We start from the raw sequence: 24,814 nt of genomic DNA on the forward strand, positions 1-24,814 counted from the left end.
TGGCGGTGTATTGCTGAGGACCCAAGAGAGTGCATTGTCGAGTGTGAAGTTGATTAGATGAGCGATTCTCAAGAACGCTGCAAGCAATGTATTATTTGTTCTTCGATTTGAGAACAATATCACCAATGTCAAATTCCTCGTATGTGAGCATAAAGTACCTGGCCAATATACAAGTTCTGATTCAGCTTTTCTGCTTCCCTCAGGTCCAGGTGCTACTCTACTATCTGCAGCATCCTCCCATATCCTTCGCTGAGCTGAAGCGCAACACACTCTACTTCTCCACCGACGTTTAATCACCCCAGGGGGTCCGGAGATGAGAGAGAGAGAGAGAGAAAAAGAGACTCTACTTGAATACCCCCACTCTCTCAACGTCCTCCCGGTGCCTCTCCACTGTATAGCCCTCAAGTCCCAACCCCCCGTCCCCGGTGACAGATGGAGCCAAACATTACAGGGGTGCTGGGGTTTGGAGGACATACCCAGTGCTCCCCCGTAGGTCCTCTCTAGTCATGTCTTGTGTCATGTTTGTGTGTGGAGAGCGTTCAGCGCCCCACAGTACGTCTAATCCAGGTGAAAAGCAGGAAGCCAGCGGAGCACTGACTCTCTGTCCAACAGACCCACGTCTGGTCTGGTCTGGGGTCACGGTGGTTATCAGTGAGGGGGTCAAGGGGTCAGAACCTGGTGTGTTGCCACAGGGTCGCCACTGGTGTGTGTGTGTGTGTCTGTCTGTGTGTCTGTGTGTGTGTGTGTGTGTGTTCTGGAGTCCCTCCACAGTGGCCCCACAACGTAACTTTTTTTTTTCTCTCGTTGCTGTTCCAAGAGGCATTCCAGAAAAAAAAGGCATTTACATATTTTATAAATATTTTTGTTTAAAAGCAGTTTTGTTTGTTTTGTTTTCTCTCTCTACCGCTGGCTTTGTGCATGTGACGGAGGGGGGCCGTGTATGTGTGAGGATGCAGATGCAGCATGTGTGTATGTTTAAGCAACTGTGGGGGGTTATAGGCACCAGGAAGCCATCTCAATACATGGCAGGCATCATCTCTCTCAACAGAGTAGTTTGCCCTCCCCAGTGAGTTCTTGGCCAAAATTGCCCTATTTATTTTAAATATATATATTAAGTGTGCCTGTACAGTTATGTGCAACTAGAGAATTGCTCTAAGGAGTTGTTTTTTTGGACGTTTATTCAGGTAGTGATGTTTTTTTAGTCAAACTTTCTTATTCACCATGTCCATGGTTGGTAAGCTGTACGGAAACGATCATAGATGGTCGGGGGACATCTACCAGTTGATTCTAAGTCACTTCTAGAGAAGAGAGAGCACTCGTTGAGGGGTATGGAAAAAACAAAGTAGTATAATGGAACATTAGATTTTTTTCATGCTATTGCATTGCAAGCCTGTTCCAAAATGTCTTACTGCACCAGTATAATCGATGGGATAATTTGTGGTTGCCCTCATTGCATGTTCAGCTTGTCAATCAAAACAGGCTGGGTAACACAAAGGTAGGTTTGTAGTTTCTTGCTAGGCTTACAAGAAAAGAATAATCACTCTTCATATGAAGCCAACCTTTCTGCTATCAAGCCTGCGACATATCTTAAAATAAGCACTGCTAGATGAGTAATATTTGATATTTTTAATATAAGATTAAAATAAAAAAATGTTGTATTTTACTTCCTTTGAGAATAATTTCAGTATACTGTAAATGTCAATGTGAACTCCCCCCCCCCCCCCCCCCCCGCCCCCATTTTTTAGTAAAATAAAATGTACCAAAACACTGTTACCTTGTCTCTCTCTTTTCATTAGTAGGTCTGTTGAAATAAAGATAATCACAGCACAAACTACAAAGGTGTCTTCATGGATGTCCTGGTTTAAACAGTTAATTGAGCCTGATAACATCTAATAGCGTTGAGATAAGATAAGGGTCGTAAATCCTGCTCTATGTTAATTAAAACTATTTGTAGTTAAACAGCTGAAAAACCCAGTGTAAAAAGGATGAGACGAAATCAAAGACAGACACAGGCCGGTTCTCAAATTAAAAGGTTGACATTGTATTAAGAGAAAGAATCAATCCACGAGGCATCGTACAGCAAACATATCTCTCTGACTAAACAGTCAATGATCACAAGTTATACACAAATGAAGTTGTTATCAGTTCTGACGATGACATCTGGCCATGAGGAGCCTCGTTCGTAGGTTGAGAGAGAAGATGGCAAGCGGATGGTGTGACAGTTTATCTTGGACAAACAGCGTCCAAATGTCTCAAACAACACGTTGACCTCAACTCTGACCGGCGTCGCTGGAGGTGTAGTTGCTTTGCCATAGATGGTCAAGTTAACTCCAATGAGCTGTTATTGTATTCCTCCAGAGATAATTAGTGACCTTGGAGGGCCTGCGCTCTGTACAGCTCAAAACACATGCAGTCTCTAGAGGAAAGGAGAGACCTGATACTAGGATTAGTTTTGTCCAACCTCGAACTTAATAAAATCATAAGATTGGTAGGCAAACTTGAGTTATGCCAAGATGGCACACTAAAATAGGATATGATGGCATATATATCAATATTGTCGACAAAATACATAGTTTAAACTCTAACAAGTACCCAGTTCTTGTGGACAAGATTGGTAGATGACGTCGAAAGAAAATGTAATTAATGAATATAAGAAAACAGAGGGTTGTTTTCCTGAAAAGCCCACATTTACACCACCGGGGAACACCGGCACCCGCTCTCGAGTGTGTAGTGAGCAGTTATCTAGATAGCCCCTACTGCTGCTCGAAACAGTGTGTGGGTTGATTGGATCTCGGACCCTTCATCAATGACACCATAGGAATTTGACAACCTTATTACCAGTGGCCTTCTGGAAGCCTTAACCTATATTTTCGGTCTGAAAAATATGTTCATACAACTTTTTACAAAATAATTTATAGCGGGAAAAACTCTTGTGATGTCTCTTTACTCACGCAGACGTATAGGACCTACTTTTCCTCTTTGAGCAGGTGAGAGGAGAGGCTTCTGTCACTCAATTTAACCAGGAAGATTATTTAATCTGTAAATGAATTAAACACAGAATTACTGTGTGCAGAAAGTGTACATGAAATGTATTTAAAAAAATATATAAGCAGTTTAAAACAGTTAAGAACTCTTGAAAAATTAAATACAAAGGTTATCCATCGGAGTTTGAGAGCCTCAGTCTCCCCTGGGCAGGTTTTGTAAACTTCAATGACACCTGGGGCAAGATCTGAAATGGATGAATGTGACTAAGACTGTAAGTTAGTATTTATCGTTAAATGACTATGATAAGTGACAAAAAAATAAATCAAAAAGATATTAATAAAAATCACATTTAAATCAAATATTCACATTTAAATCAAATATTGACCAACTCCCTCCTCTTGACACAATACTATATATATTTTATTAAATTCCAGGAGCCGACATTTCAAAACAACATTAGTGGCAGAGATGAAGCCGCAGTTGCCTTGCAACAGAGAGAGAAGGAGAAATAGGAGAATAGAAGCATATTTTAACATGACTGGATTAGGCCAATATAAAACCTATTATATTAATTTGACATTTAAAGCAGTTTATGACACTAGACAAATTATAATCAACAAGATTAACTCTATCAATATCGTTATGCAATATGCATACAACTATGTTGATCAAAGATGTGTACACATCTGGTAATGTACAGTACCAGGTCCAAATGATGTCATATAGTACTGTCTCCCCTGTTCTGTTCCCTTCATTGGCATCTGGTTGCTGCCCGCACCCTGTAAAAAACACAGGTGTTCGCCTATAATGTACCAAAAGGCATACCTTCAAGACATAATCATCCAACTCTACAACCCCTTAGATCAGCAAACACAGGAAGGCTGTTAGAGCCTTCACTAGAAAACCCTGGACAACACTCCACATGTCCTAGACTCTACTGCCTCCTGGCTCCCAAACTGTGGAATGAACTGCGCTCACTCCCAATTTTCTGCCATAGTCTTAAGACTCACCTCTTCACACTCCACCTTACCCCTAGCACTCCCGTCCTTATATCCCTTCTTGCAAATATACTGTATGTTGGTCACTTGTTCTTGCTACTTAATTCTTGGCCACAAATGTTAAATATATTTTAAATAGCATGTTGTTTAGCCAGATACTATGTGCAGTGTTTACCTGGTATCCTAGTTTCTTTGAGGCGCTACATTGCTTTCTCTGCACACTACTTATGTGACCATTTACCTTGTTTGTTGACAAGAGTTCATGCTTACTCCCGAGCTCACACTTGTAAATCAATGAGTCTGTAAGGGAGACATTAAAAATGGGAGATCAAAGTAGCCGTACACTCATAGCCTCAGTGCCAGAAACTTGTCTTTATTGACGACGACAAAGAGAATAAAACACCAATGTTTCTTCCTTCCTCAGGGTAGTGGAACAGGGCCACTATATTTCTATGTGTTATTGTCAGCTGGAGGGGCAGAGTAATCACATCATGCTGCTCAGCTTGGAAATTATTCCTGGTAGCAAGCACTTTGTCCTATCTCCTTTGAGCAGGAATAAGAGACTTGATACAAAGAGATTCCAGAACACTTGACACGAGTGGCAATGTGGTGGACCGACTTCTGGTTCGACAGAATAGACCATATTCACACGGCGGCCATATTGGAATTTAACATTGAAAGTGCCGCCACCCGGGGTGGCTACTTTCATTGACTTCATAGAAACATGGCCGCCGTGTGAATATGGTCTATAAGGACCCGAGACGCACCCAAGGACTTGTGCCATTGCATGAGACCATTGGGAGAACAGGTCTACTGTCCTAGTTAAATCTTGCGTCAATTCTTTCTGTGCATTCCTGTTATCCTCAAGACCTCAGATGCTAATAAATTCCTTCAGCAAAGCTTCAAGAAGTCATTGTTATTCAGGTTTTTATTTTGTTCCACTTGTGTACCATTTAACAAACATCACTTCAAGTCCTTTATCCCATTTAGACCGGGAACCCCTATACCTTTCAATCCGGGAACGCCTTTTGGGGTTGTTGTTGCTATGTACAGTATATAGCAACATATATATATAATTTTTTTTGAATAAATATTTTAAGTTTTTCAGAAAACTTAGGTCAGGAAGGATGTAGGTGTTTTTTAAATCGGCCTCGGGTCTAAATGGGTTACAGTCAATTGCTCACATAATACAGCAGGCTGTACTCAACCTCTCAAACAGAGCATCACTTTTTCTGTTCTAGCACATGAGAAGTAATCTCACTTTACTGATCATCACTGATAACATATAAGTAAATACATTTTATTATGTACAAAAAGTCAGTTTTTCTGGTCCATAGTTTTCTTTTCGTTTTAAATGTCCATAGAAATCCCCGATGGCTCATCGGAGGTAATACTCAATAGCAGCAGAGAAAGCCGCAAAGCCTCCACATCCCAGGGCGCCTGCCTTCAGACCAGCTGCACGACAGAGAAAGAGATGTCAGAACAAAACTGCAACACAGGAACACTGAAACTGCTTCTTAATCACAGGACGACACATGCAGGTTCACATACCGCGGAATCCAATTGCTCCCCCAGTAACACAACCGCTGTAAACTGCATTCTTCCAGTCTGATACTCCTCTGTGCTGTAAACATAAGGCATGGTATTTTCAATATCACAGGTAATAAAAAAACTCTGACTATGAACAAATCAGTGTTGTCAGGAAGGAATATATTTTGCATGCATGTCATACAACCAGAACAATATATAACAGTAAACCATGACACCACAAGAGGGTGCTATGAGACTACTAAGGGAATCATATGGTTACTACTAGCCATAATTTCTAGCAAACAAGGGTGGGACTGCCACAACAAATACTGAAAAACTATAAATGTCTGAGTTGTATCTGGTGGTCTGTCGCTCTACAGTAAATAGCAACCCGACCTCTGTATTCCCACATGAAAGCAAATATGCTAGTTTCCAAGTTGCTAGACTACACTAAATAAACTTGTCAATAGTTTACTTGACAAATTACAGTGCTCTCAGACATTCTTCAAATCATTTTTTAAAATAATCTTTATTGTAGAATTCAGATTCAACTTTATTGTCACATCCCATGTTTACAGGTGTAAATGAGAGGGTGAGTTAAAAATAAATCAATTCTATAGAATCCCTGTGACGGCCTGGGCCGCGGCGTGGCGGTCCAGGCACCCTAGGCTGCAATGCCAGCCTGACAGTGTGTCGCGGGTTCGAATCCCGATCCCAAAGACCTTTGCTGCGTGTCACTCCCCATCTCCTGTCAGTCTACTGTCCTATCATTAAAGGCATAAAAGCCCCAAAACAAATCATTAAAAAAAAAAGAAAGGCAGAAATGCTTCTAGTGCAAGTGGAGAGTAGAAGTAGTTGTGCACACTAAAATCAGTGTTCATTTATCCATTTGTAACCGAGTGTATAAATGTAACATTTGTACACTGAGATAAATTAATTAGCACTGAGGATTTTACTGTGTATAATTATTAATACTAATAGTATTTTTGGACAAGGTTCTAATTTCCACACACCATTGTTTTACACTATGGAGGTGAATTCAGCAATCAGTGGTGTAGGCAGTGACTCACTGAAGATCTTCATGGCCAGTAAATCTCACATGGCCATACAAATACAAGGAAAGGATAGCTGTAACCAGGGATGAGCTGTAGGGGGTGCTGGCTGGGGGGCTGGGAGCTCCACATGCACGCGCGAGCACGCACCGTCAGCTGCGGTCTTAACACCTTAAAGTTTAAACAATAGCCTCTCAAGGTTCGCGCCGTCAGCGGCGAGCCGTTCTCAATAGCGTCTACCTGGCTGCTTTGCATAACATTAGGCTACTCAAAAAAAGCCATGGACTTGAATTGAATGTGTACATTCCTCTCACAATGAGAGACAACAGTCTCTGCACTGCAGAGTGTGAAGGGGATCGCTTAGAAGAGGTCCAGGACCCAGTTCTCTGAGACAAGACAAAGACAAGTTGTCTGATTATTTTAAGTACTTATGTGTGGGTGAGTCTATGTAAAGGGCTTTTATATAAAACTAAAAGGAAAATAAAATAATTAATTAATTGAAACAAAAATAAAAACAACAAATTAACAATGCAACTAAATAATAAGATATAATTACATTAAAAATCACATGTTGAATACAGTATTTCAACTAGCACTGAGCTGATTGGCTATGTGCACATGCGTGCGTCAGAAAATATAGCCCCCCTAGTTCAAAAATCCACAGCTCATCACTGGCTGTAACCTACTGATTCAATGATGCACTCTGTGGTGGAGAACATGGCACCAATCACGGCAAAGTTCTTAGCATATGACATTCCTCTCTGGCCCATATCCTTGAGAACCTCTCGTGCTGTCGGCGTTCTCATGGGGTCTTTGGGGTCAAAGCCAACATTGGTGTCAATGCCTGCTGTGAAAACTCCAAAAGCTCCTCCAAGGACAAAACCTGTGGCAAACAATGAATGTGATTAGTAAATATCACTGCACATTAAGTGGGTCTGTCATTCCCCTCAATAAACTATCACTGCACTAGAACATTTTATGCACTTTTTATTTTTTATTGATTGATTGAATACTTTAAAGGAGTAGTTCACCCAAAAGAAATACTTATTTTCTATCAATTACACACCCCATGAAGCCTTGAATTCATGGATTCTTTTTTGTTTTTGTCGCATTCCTAGGCTAATAATTTGATGACCGGTGGAAAGATGCTTATGTCTTCGGTAGGAGACACAAAGTAGATTCTTTGTGTCTCCTACCGGAAATACACCCGGTCATCAAATTATTGGCTTAGGAATGCGACAAAAGCCAAAACAAATACATGAATTCAAAGCTTCATGGGGTGTGTAATTGATAGAAATTAAGTAATTTTTTGGGTGAACTACTCCTTTAACAGTTTGAAAATAGTAGTCATAGGTGAGATTTTACAATGATTGTTAAAAGGATAACACAAAAAGCCCTGGGGGCTTGTTTCCATTGTGGTCCTGTGTATTTAATTCATCAAGACATTTAAAGACATACAATAATATTCCTCACTAGTATCATCACAGGCACAACTGAATCTGACATTCCTGCCTGGTGAGAAGCACCTCTCGCTCGCTCTGCGCGCGTGTGCACACACACACAAGTAACTAAGTACATTTACCCAAGTACTGTACTTAAATACAATTTTGAGGTATTTTTACTTTACTGGAGTATTTTCAATACGTTTACTTCTACTCCACTACATCTCAGAGGCACATATTGTTCTTTCACTGTTCACTCCATTACAATTATTGCAGAAAACTTAAGTTACTATGCAGATATAAATTATTACATTATAAAACATACATTAATCACTTTGCCCTATTTTATACATAGGAGCGATGCTTTGTGAGCTTGTAGATCTCCTATTTTCAAACATTTTAGTACTTTTACTTTTGGAAACAAGCCATAGGCTTTCTTGGGTTTAAAATCCTCTTAGCAGACCTTGTATTAATTGAACTGTACTTTCCTGTGTTTTTTTTGCAAACTGCTAATACAGCATTCAATCAAAGTATTCAGTCAAGTATTTTAAGTATATTTTGATGCCAATACTTTAGTCATTTTCCTCAAGTAAGATTTTGAACACAGGCCTTGTACTTTATATTGTGGTATTGCTGCGTTTTACTTAAGTAAAATATCTGGGTACTTCTTCCATCACTGCGCGCGCGCGCGCACACACACACACACACACACACACACACACACACACACACACACACACACACACACACACACACACACACACACACACACACACACACACACACACACACACACACACACACACACACACACACACACTCTACTTTATTATAGTAATACTTGTATATGAAGCACCGACCTCCAACACATGCCAGGACTGCCTTGAAGGCACAGCTCTCCATTCCCCTCTCTATCATCTTCTGGTCGTCAGTCTTGAAAGGCACCGGCAGGCCGCCCATAACGGAGGGATGCAGGTCCTTTATCTTCTTCTTTTCGCCGACAAGATGTTCCAACAGTACGCTATATTGAAACTGTTGGCCATCGTCACTCGAACTAGTCGAGGCTGAGCCTTGTAGGTCGGAGACAGGGAGAACATTTGCGGCATCCTCCATGGGCGCAGCCATGTTTTCTAATGACAGTCCGTTACAGTCATGCCCCCTGAACTGAGTTATAACAGTGAAGCTGCCGTTGCCTGCCGCCTGGTGGTCAAATCTGAGATTGCAATACTTCTGCATTTAAAAAACTACTGCGCATGATTCTATCGTCTGAAACGCTAGTGCGCCTGCTCTATTGGCTCCAACGTTGGTGCCAATCCAGGAAATAGAGGTACTTCTGGGTGCTTCATGCGCTTGTGAGCAACTTTCATTGAAATGAATAGCTGGGGGCGGGGCAGGTAGTCCGCCCTCTAGATATATTATAACTCTATGGTTCTAGCGTTGCCAGATTTTGCAAAAGAAATAAGCAACTAGGTCTGAGCATCGGATATTTGAAAATAGCCATCCTATGTAAGCTTGTAGATCTGCTATTTTCAAAACAAAATCTTGAAAAAAGTGAAACATTTTGAACATTCTTTTCAAACATTTTAGCAACACAAATCTGGGCCAGGGCAGGGCTCACAAAATACTTTTTGATGGAGGGGCTGTGTGGACAAATACATATTCATTTTCATGAAAATGTTTTGAGAACCACTGGTTTAAACAACATAAGGAAACAAGCCCAAGTAATTACACGTTTGAAACAAGCCCAAGCAACTACACTTTAGAAACAAGCCCCCACCAAGGAACTTTACAGGAAAACAAGCCCAAAGTCGCTTATAATAAGTAGACCTGGCAACGTGGGTCCATTATGTAAATGCATATTGAAAATGAAATGTAGATTCGACACACCTGTAGCGCATATAGCACGATTACATGTCCACTTGTGTTTTCAACTATTAAATTCATAATAAGCGCATGTATGTATTCAATAAAGAATTGATTGCTTTGTCACGTGTATTCTTATTAGCTTCGGCAGATTCGACACTAATGTGACACGTGCGGAGATAAATGACCTTGAGCGGGCCATGAAGGATCCATGACCGTTGGTTGTCAGTGGTGGAAAAAGTACTCACATGTTTTACTTAAGTAAAAATATCAATACTGCAATGTAGAATACTTTAATATAATATTAAAATGTACTTACCAAAAGTAGAAAGTAGTCATTATGCAGAAGGTCCAATTTCACAAGTTTGCAAACGTATAAAATGTATAATAGCAGATCTACAAGCTCACAATGGCACATCAGATGCAAAATTGTGAGCTTGCAGATCGGCTATTTTCAAATGGCCAAAATGTATATAGGACTGAAGTGGTTAAGTTTTGTAATTATAATCCAAACCTACAAAGTAACTAAAGTTTTCAAAACATTTTTGTGGAGTAAAAGTACAATATTTGGTTCTGAAATGTAGTGGAGTAGAAGTAAAAGTATTGAAATTTAGAAGCACTCCAATAAAGTAAAAAATACCTCACAATTGTACTTAAGTACAGTACTTGAGTAAATGTACTCTGGTTACTTTCCACCACTGCAGACAGGCGGACATACACAATACAAATGAATACAAACGTTATAGGATTGGGTCTAAAAGAACTACATGACCCAGAAGTCCACTCGAGCACTGCACCAAACTCGCGCGCTCCACCTAGTGGCACCTTTTGGTTGGACCAGCCGGGAGAGTTTGACAGCAGCAACACACACACACGCTACAGCCGCAATATAATACTGAACAGGTGAGTAAAAACGCTCGTTTTCTTGCTGTGTCTCTGCGCGAATATCCGCTCCTGTTGTCATTTGTGTCCATTTATTATGTGTATTTATTGTGTACAAACTAAGAGAGATACCGTGCGTGTGTCTGTTGGAACCATTTGCTGTCAGGTGGCACATACCTACAGATCAGCTGTCAGTTTGCTTTTATGTTTTCATTGAACGTCTCTTGACAGCAACGCGCCAAATGAGTTTAGATTAGGAGACACCCGCTTGTTGCCTGAGTGACAGAAACATCTCTTTCAACTTCCCTTCCTATTCATGTTGTTGATTCATTCTTGAAGCGGTAAACTTCGATACTTAACAGTCTCTGTGAAATGTGAACATGTTTAATAGCCTATCCCTTGTTGGGCAGCGTTTTCATTCATGACAAAACGGCTACATAAACATTATCACCACATTTTGTCTGAAGGATGCGTTCAACAGCACATCAACGTGGACACTTCATAACCTCTTATCCTAGTGCCTCTTGGCTATACAGTAACACACCCGGTCCTCACCGTGGGGTCTTTGGAATTAAAAAGCTTGAGAATCACTTAATGTATAAGTGTCAGTGTTTGGAATGGGAACTGTCAAACAACTGTTGTTTTTGTTGTTGCTGCTGCTGCTGCTGTTGCCCACCTAGCTTGTTCCAGTCTTATTAAACTAGTCGCTGTTTTGGCCAGTGCCATTGATTGATTGATTGATTGATTGATTGATTGATTGATTGATTGATTGATTGATTGATTGATTGAATACTTTATTACCAAGCTTGTTAACAGTATAGGTTGTAGCCTACAGTCAAAGGTTATGCTTAAAGGATAACACATAAAGCTCCCCTGGGCTTGTTTCCATTGTGGTCCATTGTACTCAATTCATCCATGGGTATGTTATACTGTTGTATATCCAAAGACTAACTATCTAACAAAACACTTTAATTTTTATTTCATTTTATGTACTTTCTTCCTCCAAGCAAGCCCAATTGTGGAACATACAGGATGCAGTGTCTGCAAGTGTAGACCCACCTGTGTAGAACTTATATCAGCTAATCCGGGCAAACCCAATTTGGAAACAAATCACACCTTTTACTTGCTCATGTTCCTTTGATCAGGCTGAGGGTTAAGAGTTCAGATGTCAGCAGCAGAGCACTAGTCATTTCGCTGTCAGTCAATGTGAAAAGTGCTTGTAGATAATTACACGCCTCGTTTTTCTTTTCTCCTCATTGCTAACCCTCCAAGAAATGGAAATAACTTAAAATATGTCTTTGGGCTGATGTTCTAGGGCAGTGGTTCCCAAACGTTTTAGCTTGAGACCCAGAAGATAAATGTTATGTGTCCCTGGTACCCAAGCTAGTGAAAATAGCACACAACTTCACGCACACAACGCATCATGATGCAACGGGTTGTGTGCTTGCAGATCTACAATTTTCTCTACTTATGGAATTCTTTTTGTTTATGAAAAAAAAGAAAGTTTGTTTTGTTTCATTTAGAAAATCTTTTGAAATAATAAAAAAAACAAATGTAGGAAACAAAAAAATATATATTTACTCGCGACCCACAAAAATGGGTCCATGATCCAGAAATGGGCCCCGACCCACTGTTTGGGAAACACTGTTGTAGGGGCCTCGTTCAGGACACACTGTACTCCGAGATGAAGACAGGCTGGGAACGAGGCTACACTGTACTAGACTTCACAGTACTCAGTGCCAGTCAGAATGATAGTCAGACAGGAGCACTGAATACAACCTTTAATATCCATTAGGCCCCGAACCCCCTTTTAATACGATTTTCTTTATCTCTGGGACCACAATCTAAACAGTAAATTCCTCTGTGTTCATTTTAACTCTCAGAGTGAATGTTTGTGCTTAAATAAAATAAAGTTCGGTTGATGTGTATTTTATATATATATTTTCCCCCCGGTCTTTATAAGGTAAATATTTGCAAATAAAAACTTGAATCAATCAGGAATCTTGCACTTTATTTGGACAAAATATCCGTCAAAACTTTGGTAATCAATGGTCTTAGGACTCGGGATTGGCGCATCAGACCCAAACATGTTGCATCGGTTTGGCTCTAGAGCTCTTTCTCCCAGTGTGTCCTCAGAAAGCCTGGAGCAGTGACTGTGCTTCCAGTTCCTCCTCGTCATTATCGCTGCTCCTCCGGTGTTGCTGTCCTCTGCTGAGCACTTACTTTATTCAGGTGTGCTATTTTTAGCCCGGCCTAGTATGCATTGAGCCGGCCCGGGCCAAGTCCAGTTGTGCAAGTTGGGGTGATTTGTTAGGTAAGGAAATATGCCTGTTGGTCTCCTTGACATGTCCTGCTCATCTGAGTCTGCACAATAAAGATGATTAGCATGCGAATGTCGTGTCATTGTAAGGCAGGGGAATTCAAGGTGTCCTCTCAGTTCACTTTTCTAGGTCAGATCAGACTCTGACTGTATTGTTTGTTGCCGTGTGCAATCTGTGCATGCAGTCTTTTTGGAGACTTTTAAGGCCAGTCCACACCAATGTAACTAGTCGCAACTCCTTGCAACATCATGCAACTACTTGCAACTACTTGCAACTACTTGCAACCATTAACCCCAATGGCAATTGCAAGGAGTTGCATTGGTGTGGACTGGCCTTAAAACAGTTTTGTTGCAAGGAGTTGTTGCGACTAGTCCAGTTGGTGCAGTCTGGTCCATTACATATCAATCTTAATGTGTGTAGTAACGCCTGTCCTTCCTTGTGCTGCATCACATAACATATTAACCCATTAAAACCGGGAAAGCATATGTGTCATTTTAGATTTTTGCGTTGGCTATTCAAAAACAGCAGATGTACAAGCTCACAGCGCGTCACTTCGTGCCGCGCTGCGAGTTTGTACATCTGCTATTTTTGATATTTTTTTAAGAATCCTTAAAGTTTGACAACTACTGGTTTTAGAAAGCATTTGTAGAATCGGCCTCAGGTCTTAATGGGGTTAAATGAGTTGGAGGTGAAGGTGAAGAACAGTCATTGGACTCACCTTCTCCAGCTGTGGTAAGCAGGGTGACATGTCCTTTAAGAAGACACTAATATGTAATCCTCCTAACAGGGGATCAGTTGCTCACCGCACTGCAGTCGAGCTCTGTAAACGTTCTCAGCTCTCAGGGCTCAGCTGAAATGCATCTGTTTGTGTTGGTCTCGGTGAGCCAAATACAGTTTATAAAGGACATTGTTGAGTGCTGGCTTTCCTCCACTTTCGTGATACTGTTTGGCCGTGCACCTTAAAGCCTCTTTTAATTGTGAGTGTTGTTGTGTGCACTGTGGTTTCTCTAAGCTATGTACAAGTCTACATCGTAAAACGTGGACACACAGTGCAGCCGTAAAGGAAGGTCTCAGTCGAGGTGAGGGCCTATGGCACTGCAGTTAATGACTTGCTCTCAGCTTTGGAGGTGCTGAATGTTGTATTGATCCTTGGTGTATTAAGTTGAATAATGAGGCCCAGTGTGTATTCCCTATCCTGGTCAGTTATGAATGTACTAGAAGGCTAATAGCCAGGGTAGAGAACGTTGTCCACTGGCCTCATTGGCTGATCAGTCTCACAATTCACAAACGTGTTATTATATTGAGTTTTTTTTTCAGATTTACGATTCAGATTTTTGTAACCACTTAGGCCCTATATAATCTAAATGAAATAGCCGATCCGCAAGCTCACAACGCTTCTTATAGATTCTTATATAATGACTTGCCCAAAATAGGGAGGCCAGGTTGAAAGGGTTTTTAAATGGAACAGGACCCCTGATAGTCAGTTACTTGTTACCAAAGGAGTGTAACCTTGCTGACAGATAATAGTCATTAGTGATAGATTCCATTTTAACTCTTACTGGACTGACTGTCCATATATATCCAGCAATTTACTGCATGGCAGTTGTTTCACTATTGCTTAAATTACTGCTGTCACTAAAACTCATAATTATGTTCCTCTGTTCCTCTTGTTTGGAAGGAGCACGCGCACACGCACATGCACACGCACTTGCACATGCACATGCACATGCACATGCACATGCACATGCACATGCACATGCACATGCACATGCACATGCACATGCACATGCACATGCACATGCACATGCACATGCACATGCACATGCACATGCACATGCACATGCACATGCACGCGCACGCGCACACGCACACGCACACGCACACGCACACGCACACGCACACGCACACGCACACACACACACGCAGAGAATGAGACATCAGAAAGAAAGCAGTCAGTGTGAGCTGAGAAGAAAGAGCTGTAATCTAGTAGGCCATTCGTGGCCCACCCATCTGACCACTTAACACGGCAGCCGTGTGTTAGATGGTGTACGTGGTGCAGTGTAAAGCGGTCAGGTGGGTGGGCCCTCTCATGCAATTTCATGTTCATGTTTGTTTTCGGGTTTTTTTAAACACTTTATTTATATTTTCCATGTGTAACACAGACAGTAAACGTGCAACATGCATTGTACTGTATTGAGAGCATGTTTGTTTTAATGATCTAATCGACTGTGTTTCGGCTTGGATCACTGGAGCTAACGTAGCATACTAAAGGTTGTTATTTATTGGTATCAAAATGAAAAAATTACATGATTTTAAAAATGTTATCTTAGTGTTAATTATTTGGGGGCCCACTTGCAGTATCCTCACGGCCCACAAGTGGACCCTGCCCCACAGGTTGGGAGTCGCTGTAGTTGGCTATTCCCCAAAAGCCTTTGCCTGGTTCTGCATACTGCCGGAGAGGCACGTAATTTGCTGCAGTTGAAGAGCCTCTAATTGCACAGATAAGTGAAGCTAGACAAATTGAAGCTCTGGCTTCAAATCGTCCAATACTCTGCTGTGGGTCGGTCTGTTTGGGAGAGCAGTGGCACCTCTGTGTTCCTGACAGAGGAAGAGACAGTCGGCTCAGACAGTTAGGCGGTCAGCAGGAGGTTACAATCTAACGTTTGGCATTTGGGTTTTTGTCTCCATTCATCCCATCATGATGGATGTATCAAATCCCAGTGGAGCAAAATCCTGGCAATTGCACCGCACCATACTACGTCGTCTTAAGTTCATTTTGCTGTGAAGGAAGGTAACACCAGGCCTCTTTTCCTCTCGACTGTTTTGCTTCAAGAATGTCCAGGAAGCGGGCCTCATACTTGTGAAGAATCGTAGTCTTGACTCACTAACTGCAAGGAATGCTGCCGTTTCTATAAATGGGTCTTCTGAGCCAGCCGAGTCATTTAGTCGGAGCAATAGCAGAGATACGGTCTTGACACACTCATGTCTGGTTCTCTCGCTGCCTGCAATATAATCCAAAAACAATAATATTCTCCCAGTGTTGGGAGATGAATTCGAAGCAAAAAGAGTAATACATGGATTTTATTTTTCCAGTATGGTCGTCAGACATCTATATATATAAATGGCTGTTATCGCTGTCCTCTTTCCATTGTAGCTATGTTCTACCACGCCACATGTCACATTTTCAGACAAAAGGCCATATTTTTTTTCTTTCAGCAATATTTCAGCTCAGTAGCTCAGTAGCGAACCACACAGGAAGGGAACACCGTTAGCGAGAGTTAGCCAAAATGGCTAATAGTAAGCAAATTATGCACTTAGTATCTCTTTGCACTCACTCGCGGTAATGTCCGTATTCCATTACTGAGCCACCCCATTAACGTTAATATTTCCGTAATTTTCGTACAACCCAAAGAAAAAATTATAAACCACGTTATAGTCTTATAATGACTCTGTATAGAAACAACATAAGCTAAATGTCGCTAAATGTCGTTTTGGATTCGATTCTCGCAGGGGACGCTGTGGGCGCTGGGGGCGTGTTCTCTCCTCCGCGTCATCAGTGCCCATACCCTAGGTGGGGTTGGCGAAAGGGCCTTTCTGTGTGGAGTTTGCATGTTCTCCCCGTGTCTCCTAGGGTAGGTCAGAACCCTGAGAACGGTGAGGCTGCAGAACATCATCACTAAAATGAAAAATAGCCATTTACCCAAATAAACATTACACCATATCTTATTATAACTCACCAGCATAGTGAAAACCCAATGATGCCCAACCAGGCCAACGCAGAGCAAGCCACCCTCTACCTGACTGAGGGGTTTGTATTCGAGGAATAATAGTATAGCCGATATTGTGGCCTACTCGATGTGAGGGCCTACGCTACTAGATGTGAGGGCCCGAACCTCTAGTTTACTTACAGTTGCTGAAAGAGCGTTGATCCTGTTGTCATTTGTCTTTTTGCCTCTCCTGGTATGTATGATATATAAAAAAGCTACAGATAATGTCCATCAAATAACTTCATGCCACCGGTCTGTGCAACTAAACCAGTACAGAGACCAGAAAACAGTCCAATAGACAAGGCTTAATGCTCAACAGTGCGTTTCCGGACTTGGACTGTGATATTGCAGGGTGGATTTTTCTTTACGCTGCTCAGAACATACACAAGTGTATTTATTTTCTCCCATCGATACTATGGTAGCGTTTCTATGGAATCCTCCCACTCAGTGTACAAGGAGCACAGCAGGGAATGAGAAGGAGGCAGCAGGCATCTCTGAGATACGGCTTTGACCGGCTTGTTTATCGGAGGAGAACTTCGACATTTTCAGAACAGGAAGTGTGGGCCCTTGGGGAGCCCAGCTGCATTAAAAACATTCTGTACATGAAGGGCCAAAGCCATCTCACCTCCAACACAGTAAATCCAGGAGAGATCATGAGAGATAATGGTTCTGCTGTGAGAGCTTGTGTGGTGACACCGGTAAAAGTACATTAGCAAGGCATTCTCCCTATGGGTCCAGTTGGTGATAGTGACTAATAGTGCTAATATTTCAAGCCATGAAGATTTACAGCGAGGCACACAATGGCCACTCTGCTTAGTCAAGAGAAAATGTTTTGACAGTCTGCACGGAGGCTGTTATCACCGGTGTATTCTGTTGAGCAGTAACACTGTAGGGTGCGCTTACTATACTGTTTATACTGCTGACTCTGCAACGGTGTATTTCTGTGATGTTGTAACAACATTGTATTTTTGCGGACGTGTATTTTCGTTGCGTATTTATTTGCCTTACACTAGGATTCTGTCATTTGTGATGTTTATTCTTCCAATGACCGTATCTCACGGTACTTCTCTCACTCTGTATCTGTACCTTACAGTAACTGCGCCTGAATTCCGCCCACAGGATATGATATACTGTAGGGTACAGCCATCATATCTTCCCAGACCTGGCTCCTATCCACGTTATGGTGGTTGTAGATGCAGATATTAATGTTGTTAGTACTGTATAAGTACATGAAATTGGTTGTTTTTCAAAGATCAGTGTGAACAAATTGAGAAAAAAGAATCCACACACATCTGTGCAAAGATTGTTTGAATTAAATGACTTTTGCATAGATCGAAGTCTCAGATGCTTTTCTCTGAGTTTATTAGAATTTTTCAGTTTCAGTACATCAGTTAAACCTCAATCCAGGTAAGTGACGTGTTCTTCCTTTTTTAATATCAATATGAGGAAATCAAAACATGAATGAGCAGAAATTGATTTTTCATTGTCTAATCAAGATCTAAAAATGAGCCCCTCAGTATATCTCAAACCATCAGCCCACTACTGGTGTACTATTGTGGTTTAATTAGCTTGCTTCCCAGGGTGAAAGACAGACTGCATTTCTTATTTGCAGGGAAAATCTTGGGATATTTCTGAGAACCTCTGTGATACAGTCACATGGGCTTAAACACACACTGATTTTTCAGCCAGATCTGACTCAGGAAATTGCAGACGCAGCACTTTTCTTTTTCTAGCGTTTTCCTCTCATCTCTTTTTGACGCTTGCAGATTCTGATTACTTTCAGGCTGTTCTTCCTAATTTTGGTTCAGTTCAGTGTGGTGCTCACCTGGAAAGTTGGTGGTTGGTTCTAGCCCTACCGGTACTATCTATTTGGGTTCATTAATTCTGGCTGTCTTTCTCAAATAGCATACTGATTCAAAATTCTCATACTTTGCCAAATGACTTGATGAAATCATAGGCAAATGAGGGATAAAACCACAGGAACACAAATGTTCTTTTAGATTAGCAAAATACCTTTAATAGTTCTAAAGACTATTGATAGCTCAGCTGTAAGGATGGTCATTATTACAGTGTAATGCAAAGTGAATCGAGGCTGTGCTCGCTCTATGCCATTCAAATAGGTGTTTACTGCAAAGAAGCCTCAGACTTCCTGTGTGAAATCTAAGCAGCCCTTAATGCTACAAGCGTACTTATGTATTGGGTTGGGGATGGGGGGGTGCATCCATGTCCTGTTGAATACATGGTTTCAGATCCCCCAGAGTAAAAGGGAACCCAGAGGGAGCGCAGAGACAGTCTCACAGCATGGAACACAGCCTGATCTAGACACTTCCTGTTTCACTTAGTCGAGTTAATGGCTTCGCAAACATCACTTCCTTAAAACCCAGGTGCTGCACAGATGCTTGAGAGCTGCCGACGTGGTTAGACTGACATATAAAATGTGTGCACGTATGTGCATGCGTACATATACTCGAGCACGTAACAAAAATATCTTTACACTTAAAAGCTGACACGTAGCCCAAACTCAGTTTATGTTGTTCATTAGTTCCAATAAAGGCTGCGGTTTTCTTTTCTTGAAAGTGAAATGGAGGTTAAACACACAGTGAAAGAGCATACAAACAACAGCGGTCTGTTCCAGTCCCACTCACTGGATTGTAGCACAGATGTGGCTCAGATGTTCAGGAGCCGTTGTGGCAATGCAACATCAGCAGCTAAACACTTAACACCGTTTAAGTGAAACAGAGGCTGTGGTCATATCACAGTTCCCTTCACAGGCCCTTGATATCGTATTTCTTTGTACATGTAAGGTCGCAGTAAATGTATTTCTATGGGGATTCCCCTTGGACCATGGCTGGCTCTAACCTAAATCGAATTATTTATTTATTTATTTCGCTTTTTACCTATTTTTCTCCCCAATGTAATCGTTGTGCCAATTGATTCCTCCCCACACATTTGTGTGTTGTCGACTTGTCGCTGCTGTTGCATCCTACTGACTCACCTGCCAGCGAGGAGCCTCCAACGGGAGGACGTAGAGCTTTCGTCCTACTCCTCCCGCCCAACACTCCCCGCTGACAGTTGCCGCCCCAGCCCGTAAGAGTACGTGCAGTGACAAGTATCACCCTCCCCAAGAGGCGATGGGGCGTAAGACAAAGCCGGATGAACCAAGGTGGATTCAAACCCACAACCTCCGCGGTGGTGGGAGGTACTTTTGCCACTGCGTCATCCGAGCAATCTAATTCATTCTTAAGCACAAGGCCATGTTGTAATGCAAAAATAACTGACGAAAAAGTAACTGATGAAAATGTGACACTTTTTCAGTTATTTTCATCAAGTGATATGGTTATGTAATGAAGTAGAAAATCACCCTGGGGACTGGAGTTCAAAATGGTTTTTAATAACAAGTAAAGATGTGTTCTCAATCTTGCTTGAAATCACCATGCACCTGCTAGAGTACTTCAAGATGTGCATGAATCAGGGTTTTCACCCCCTTCTCTGTTTGATTCCATATTAAAAATGTGTCCATACCAGCATTGCTATCCATCCAGCCTATGGGAGTGAGACCACAACTACATATAGACCAAAAATACTAATAAACAGCTTAAATTTGGGAAAAGTTAAAAGTCTAATTCCTCACTCCCTGCATATGCCAATTGTCAATGCCCATGTGAACATTTAGATCGATTAGTCGATCCCCTCTGAGGAGAAAAATGGATGAGGACAGATGGACTGAGTTTTGGGAAAATAAAGGCAGCTCTCCACCGCACTGATATCTACAACCTGTTGTAGATAGCGCTGTTCCGTCGTGTCGGTGGGGTAGTGAAGTGAATCAAATCAAGAGTAAAGAAACAGTTGTTTCCCCTACCCTAGCCCTGTAATCAGTGTTGCCATGTCGGCGTATAAGCGACTTTGGGCTTCTCTTTCTGTAAAGTTGCTTGTAAAAGTTGGTAGCTGCGGGTTGCGTTTTTTTGGACTTGTTTCTAAAGTGTACTTTGCTTATTTGGCTTGTTTCCAATTTATTATTATTATTATTTAAACCAGTCGTTCTCAAATATTTTCATGCATTTATGTTGTTAGAATGTTACAAAAATATTCCAAAAAATCCACATTTTATTGCAAGAGTTTTTGAAAATAGCCGATGCATGTAGGTTTAAAGTGCTTATGTGGCCTAAGTTGCTTCTTTTGGGCTTGTTTTCCTAGACCTGGTTGCTTATTTCTCTCACAAATATGGCAACACTGCCTGTAAAAATGCGTCCTCATTAACGTCAGCCGACAGTTTGTGCTGAACTTAAATGCCAACTTTTGCCAACAGACTGCCAGTCTGTTGTAGTCTGAAGTAGTCTGAAGTAGTCGGTTTGTCACCTTAAGCAGAGATGCCTGTCTTGATGCTCAGTAACAAGGGTATGGATCAAAGCTTATTAAACTCAGACCTTTTTTTGGGGTTAATTATACAATGGCTTTGTTGAATAGAACATCATGTGGAGGGAGAAAAACACAATGGTTAGTTTGATTTTGCACAACTAATTAGTCAGAATCATGCTTGGCTTGCACTTTGGGTCATTTGCCTCCACAGTGTGCATTTCAAATGTGGCATGGTTGATCCCTTGATCCTGCTGCTATTGTATTTCATTCAATAGCAACCTGTGTTCCATACTGAATCAATAATGTCAACCCAAATTTGTGCAGCTGAATCTTCGCAAAGATTTATAGAAATAAGTAAATTGAAATACAACTTTACAGTATTTTGTTATTTTGCCTGTTACATAAAAATAATTTGGGTTCCTTACATAATATAAGATATAACACTGCTACATATATAGGAATACATTTTATTTTATTTTATTTTATTTTATTTTATTTTATTTTATTTTATTTTATTTTATTTTATTTTATTTTATTTTATTTTATTTTATTTTATTTTATTTTATTTTATTTTATTTTATTTTATTTTATTTTATTTTATTTTATTTTATTTTATTTTATTTTATTTTATTTTATTTTATCTATCTTTCTATCTTTCTATCTTTCCTTCCTTACTATAAAAGATCACCTACTGAAGGCCGTGGCCAATATAAAGGCAGCCTCCTATAGCTCCTGGAGGCTACGATTAGGCTAGGCCTATGTTATTCAAGTCTGTATGACAAGGATATGGAAAAAGCAGTATGCTCAGCCACACACAGTTGAGTCATCACCCTTGTGTGTGTTCACATTTCTTTTTACATCCTGTGCAGTGGAGATATATTGTCCAAGTGTGGTGAGTCTGTTTGTTCCTGTATGAGGGAGAGTAAGGAAAAGAGAGAGAGAGAGAGTGTGTGGCCAGGATCTCTGTCCAGTACTTTAGACTGTAGAGCTAGAGCAGTGGTTCTCAAAGTGGGGTCCGGGGACCCCAGGGGTCCTTCCAGGGGTCCTTCCAGGGGGTCCCCATGAAAATGAAAATGAGTTAATATCGCATCAGTTTTACCCTAGTGTATACTTAAACTATTTAAAAAATTGCTCACAATATATTGTGAGCTTGTAGATCTGAAAAAAAAGAAAGATCTGTGAAAACGTTTGAATGATTTGGAACATTCTCTTATCTGTAGATCCCCTGCTGCCACTAAATAATTTAAAACGGGGTCCGCAGCTAAATACATATCGATTTAGCATGAAAATGTCTGAGAACCACTGGTCTAGACTAGAGTACCTGTGTTCTACAGTTCCAGTGTGGCGGCCGTCCCGTCTCATATGTCTCTCAGAGGAGTGTGATATTGAGTGGCCAGCTCTGTGAGGCTGTCCACTCAATATCACATATCCACAAGTAGCCTACTGGCAGGTGGCTCTACAGATCAACACCCCGCCTCACCCAGCCAGCCTCCAGACACTGATCTACGTTACATTATAATTTATTAACGTGTTTGGCCTACGACTAATAGTCTCATGCTCTTGCCATTTCCTTTCTCCCCCTGTACCCTCTCACCGAGCATAGCGTCTAATTTTAGTCGTGCATCAGATCATAAGAGCAGAACCAGGACATTTAGTCCACAAATTCCTGGAATCTTCTCCGTACATGTCTATCACTACAAGTAACGATGCTGTAACTCCATTGTGACCACTATAGCTGCTGGTTATTATTGTGGTTGATAGTCTCTTCATTGCGCAATTGTTCATTACTAATCAACACTACACCAGCAGGCGCACATTTGAGCTCTTAGCAGTGAAGAATTAAAAGAATGCTGCTGCATTTAGACAGCTTTTGAATAGACTGAATTAATTTAAGCTTGTTGTTGCCCGCCCGTGTCAGGGTTCCTTGACTGGTGCAGTCGAAAGTAGGCAGGCATGCGTAATCACATGCTGAATCTGTGCAGGGTGTCAAACAGGATGTGGTGCTTAAAAAGTATTCAGAACCAGCCTTTTCTCAGCCTCGTTGCAGTGCCCTTTTGGAAAGCAGCTTTTGTGGCGGTGTAGGGGTGTGGTCTGGTCTGCCTGAGTTTCCCCATTTACCACCCACCACAAACTGGGAGCTTGTTTCATCCCAGTCCCAGTGAAGCTGTGCTTCTACCCACACACACACACTATGGCCTTGGCATGCCGCACAACGTGGGATCCAAATTCAAACGGCTGGGAAGCACATAAAATGCAGGCCCCTCCACAAACGTTCCACCCTCACGATACGAAGAAGTGTGTCTTTAGGGACAAAGACAGACTTTGTCAGTATCAGTGTTAGCTAGCAAGCTGCAGTTTTGACTTCAACGGCCAACTGCACACTTCGGAACAAGGAGTGCATGCTGTGGTGGCATCCCAAGTCAGACTTGCTTAGATTTATTTTCTAAATCTAAGCAGCTAATTGAAGGTATCATCAGTACTGTACGCACACGTCATTTTTAAGGAGCAAGTTGTTCCTGTACACTGATGTGTTCTTTACTACGCGTGTACTGTATGTATATAGCCCTGAATGCTACAATGGGGCAATTGTGTCTTGTGCATAACCACTGGCATGCATTTTCCAAGGCTTTACCATTATGACAAGCCCCACTATCCTAATGAGGAAATTCCCATGCACAGCAAAATGCTACATGCTGTGAACTTAAACATACTCATAAATGACGATAAAAGGGATTATCCTTACTTGGCCCCGCGGATAGCCCAGTGGCCTCAACGTCACATTCACCAGTTCACCACCTTTCTCTGCTTTGTGATCTTCACAAGGGAGAAAAGGTGCAGACAAAAGTAGTGAGCAAGACGGAAAAACCTGCCCATGGCGAGACTCTGTCCCACTCTCCCTGTCTGAGAGCGTCTGAGACAGGGGGAGAGAGAGTATGAGAGAGAGAGAGAGAGAGAGAGAGAGACACACACACAGAGAGAGAGAGAGAGCACAGCCGCTGGCAGTCCTGCAGTACTTCCTTGTCCTGATTACTGCGTGGAGGCAGACAGCTTCTGCTCCGGACACTTCTTTCTCCTCAACTGGTGTGATTGGAGCTCCACTCAGGATGGCTGCTTTTCTCTAGTCTAGTTCTGTAGTCCAGGTCACTTCAGGCAGGGGGCAGGCTCTAGGACATCATCCACCCCAACACACACTACACTGCTGTGAGTATTTCTTCTGTGTTTCTGTCTCTCTTCCCCCTCTCTCTAGTCTCTAATTGCCTGAATTCTCAGATGATATCAGTGGGTTGTTTGATCCACCAGTTGTTTTTAAGATCTTTCCGGAGGGACAGTGGAGGACTTTCTGGGTCTGCCATATAACATACAGTGTGGCACTGCTTGGTTTGGAATAGGAAAGTTTGAAAATGGAAAGCTGGGTGAATAGTGTATCCAATGACTCAACAGGAACATTATAAATGACATCTGACGTTTTATTTTTTTTCTGTTACATTCTGTCTATTGACATCTCTGTCTGCTTCCAAAAGTAGTCTTTTAAAAGTAAGTGGTCCACATGATACTGTAGCTTTTAAGACTGCACATTTAAAGGTATTTCCTGTTGTAGCTGACCAGTTGTTTCTGATT

The 24,814-nt window shown here is 41.5% G+C and overlaps 3 protein-coding genes across 13 annotated transcripts in view; 2 read left to right on the plus strand and 1 right to left on the minus strand.

Moving 5' to 3' along the window:
• abr (ABR activator of RhoGEF and GTPase) overlaps nt 1-1,767 on the plus strand; it is a 133,176-nt gene extending 131,409 nt beyond the window's left edge. For all 7 annotated transcript variants that reach the window (XM_080436454.1, XM_080436455.1, XM_080436456.1 and 4 more), the window contains one exon: nt 204-1,767. In XM_080436454.1, the coding sequence (XP_080292580.1) occupies nt 204-293 (90 nt within the window). In that variant the 3' untranslated portion in view covers nt 294-1,767. The remainder of the gene's footprint in view (nt 1-203) is intronic.
• A 2,953-nt stretch (nt 1,768-4,720) lies between these two features.
• timm22 (translocase of inner mitochondrial membrane 22 homolog (yeast)) lies at nt 4,721-9,132 on the minus strand (the record flags this gene model as incomplete). Its single annotated transcript, XM_080435278.1, has 4 exons — nt 4,721-5,438; nt 5,535-5,607; nt 7,252-7,448; nt 8,868-9,132. The coding sequence occupies 4 exons, from the start codon at nt 9,130-9,132 to the stop codon at nt 5,362-5,364; spliced, it is 612 nt and encodes a 203-aa protein (XP_080291404.1). The 3' UTR covers nt 4,721-5,361.
• A 1,552-nt stretch (nt 9,133-10,684) lies between these two features.
• The window catches only part of specc1 (sperm antigen with calponin homology and coiled-coil domains 1), an 87,851-nt gene continuing 73,721 nt past the window's right edge, over nt 10,685-24,814 (plus strand). For 2 of the 5 annotated variants that reach the window (XM_080434695.1, XM_080434700.1), the window contains exon 1: nt 10,685-10,773. The gene's annotated coding sequence lies outside the window, so the exon portion shown is untranslated. Of the gene's footprint in view, nt 10,774-24,215; nt 24,402-24,814 lie in introns of those variants that run through there. The other 3 variants (XM_080434697.1, XM_080434698.1, XM_080434696.1) reach the window with 2 other exon arrangements.

Source organism: Gymnoscopelus braueri, assembly GCF_963280865.1.
Source record: "Gymnoscopelus braueri genome assembly, chromosome: 8".
Taxonomy (NCBI): Eukaryota; Metazoa; Chordata; class Actinopteri; order Myctophiformes; family Myctophidae; genus Gymnoscopelus; species Gymnoscopelus braueri.